Source organism: Saprolegnia diclina, assembly GCF_000281045.1.
Source record: "Saprolegnia diclina VS20 unplaced genomic scaffold supercont1.42, whole genome shotgun sequence".
NCBI lineage: Eukaryota > Oomycota > Saprolegniomycetes > Saprolegniales > Saprolegniaceae > Saprolegnia > Saprolegnia diclina.
In genome coordinates, this window is record NW_008246109.1 from 111157 (window position 1) to 112016 (window position 860).

The window sequence follows — 860 nt, forward strand, 5'->3', positions numbered from 1 at the left end:
GGGTCGGCAAACATGGAGGCCAAGTTCAACTCGCTTGCAGGAAGATGGTACAAGAAGGCCCCCAAGCTGGTGGAGACTCCGACGACGTCGGCCATGCTCAAAAGGAACGTCATCGTCGCAACCGCCAAGGGTCGGTATCGGCTTCTCTCCGTGTACGTCAAGTCGTACAACAAGTGGCGCATCGAGACGTCGCCCAGCGCCACCAAGTCCACCATGATCCACGCGTGTGGGGTCGAGTGGGATATCTTCCAGCACGTGCTCAAGAGCAACAACGACTACGTCTCCTTCCGCAGCGACGAAGTAAAGGCCGTTTTTAAAACCGTTTGAATATTAGATATCTCCATTGTACTCTGTCTGTCCTCCAAAATGATTGTACACACGCAGTCCAACAGGACGCCGGTCACCCCGGGGGTCGCCCGAAACCACCGGGTGCGGCTCGCGAGGCCCCCGACCCCCCACCTGAGGCTCATTTTGGCCCGCGGGGTCGTCCAAAATCCCGTAGGACCCCCGAAATTTGACCTCGGCTATTGTAACAGATACAGGGGTGGCCGGGCGTCCTATCGCTTCGACAGTTTTAAAAAGCGCGGCATTAGGCCATAGAAATGTGATTCACTCAGTTGAGTCCAGCGCAATCAAAACGAATTGGAATTGAGCACAGGCACAGCCAAACGCTTATATAATTCAAGACCTTTCTTACAATCAAAATTTGAGCTCAATCGGCCCATTTTTGAGGGAGCAAGTGACAGGATTGTCCAAACGTACAGTATACACTCGATCGCACAGGACAAAATTAGAGCTTTGATTTATCAACGGGTACCAATGAAGGCGATGGTCTCAATGGTTCGGTACGCATTCTCTGA

At 52.7% G+C, this 860-nt stretch overlaps 1 protein-coding gene across 1 annotated transcript; it reads left to right on the forward strand.

Annotated features, from left to right (window-relative positions):
- Positions 1–12: 12 nt before the first annotated feature.
- On the forward strand, positions 13–327 carry SDRG_11474 (hypothetical protein; the record flags this gene model as incomplete). Its single annotated transcript, XM_008617517.1, has 1 exon — positions 13–327. One exon carries the CDS (start codon positions 13–15, stop codon positions 325–327), a length of 315 nt encoding a protein of 104 aa, XP_008615739.1.
- Positions 328–860: the final 533 nt, after the last annotated feature.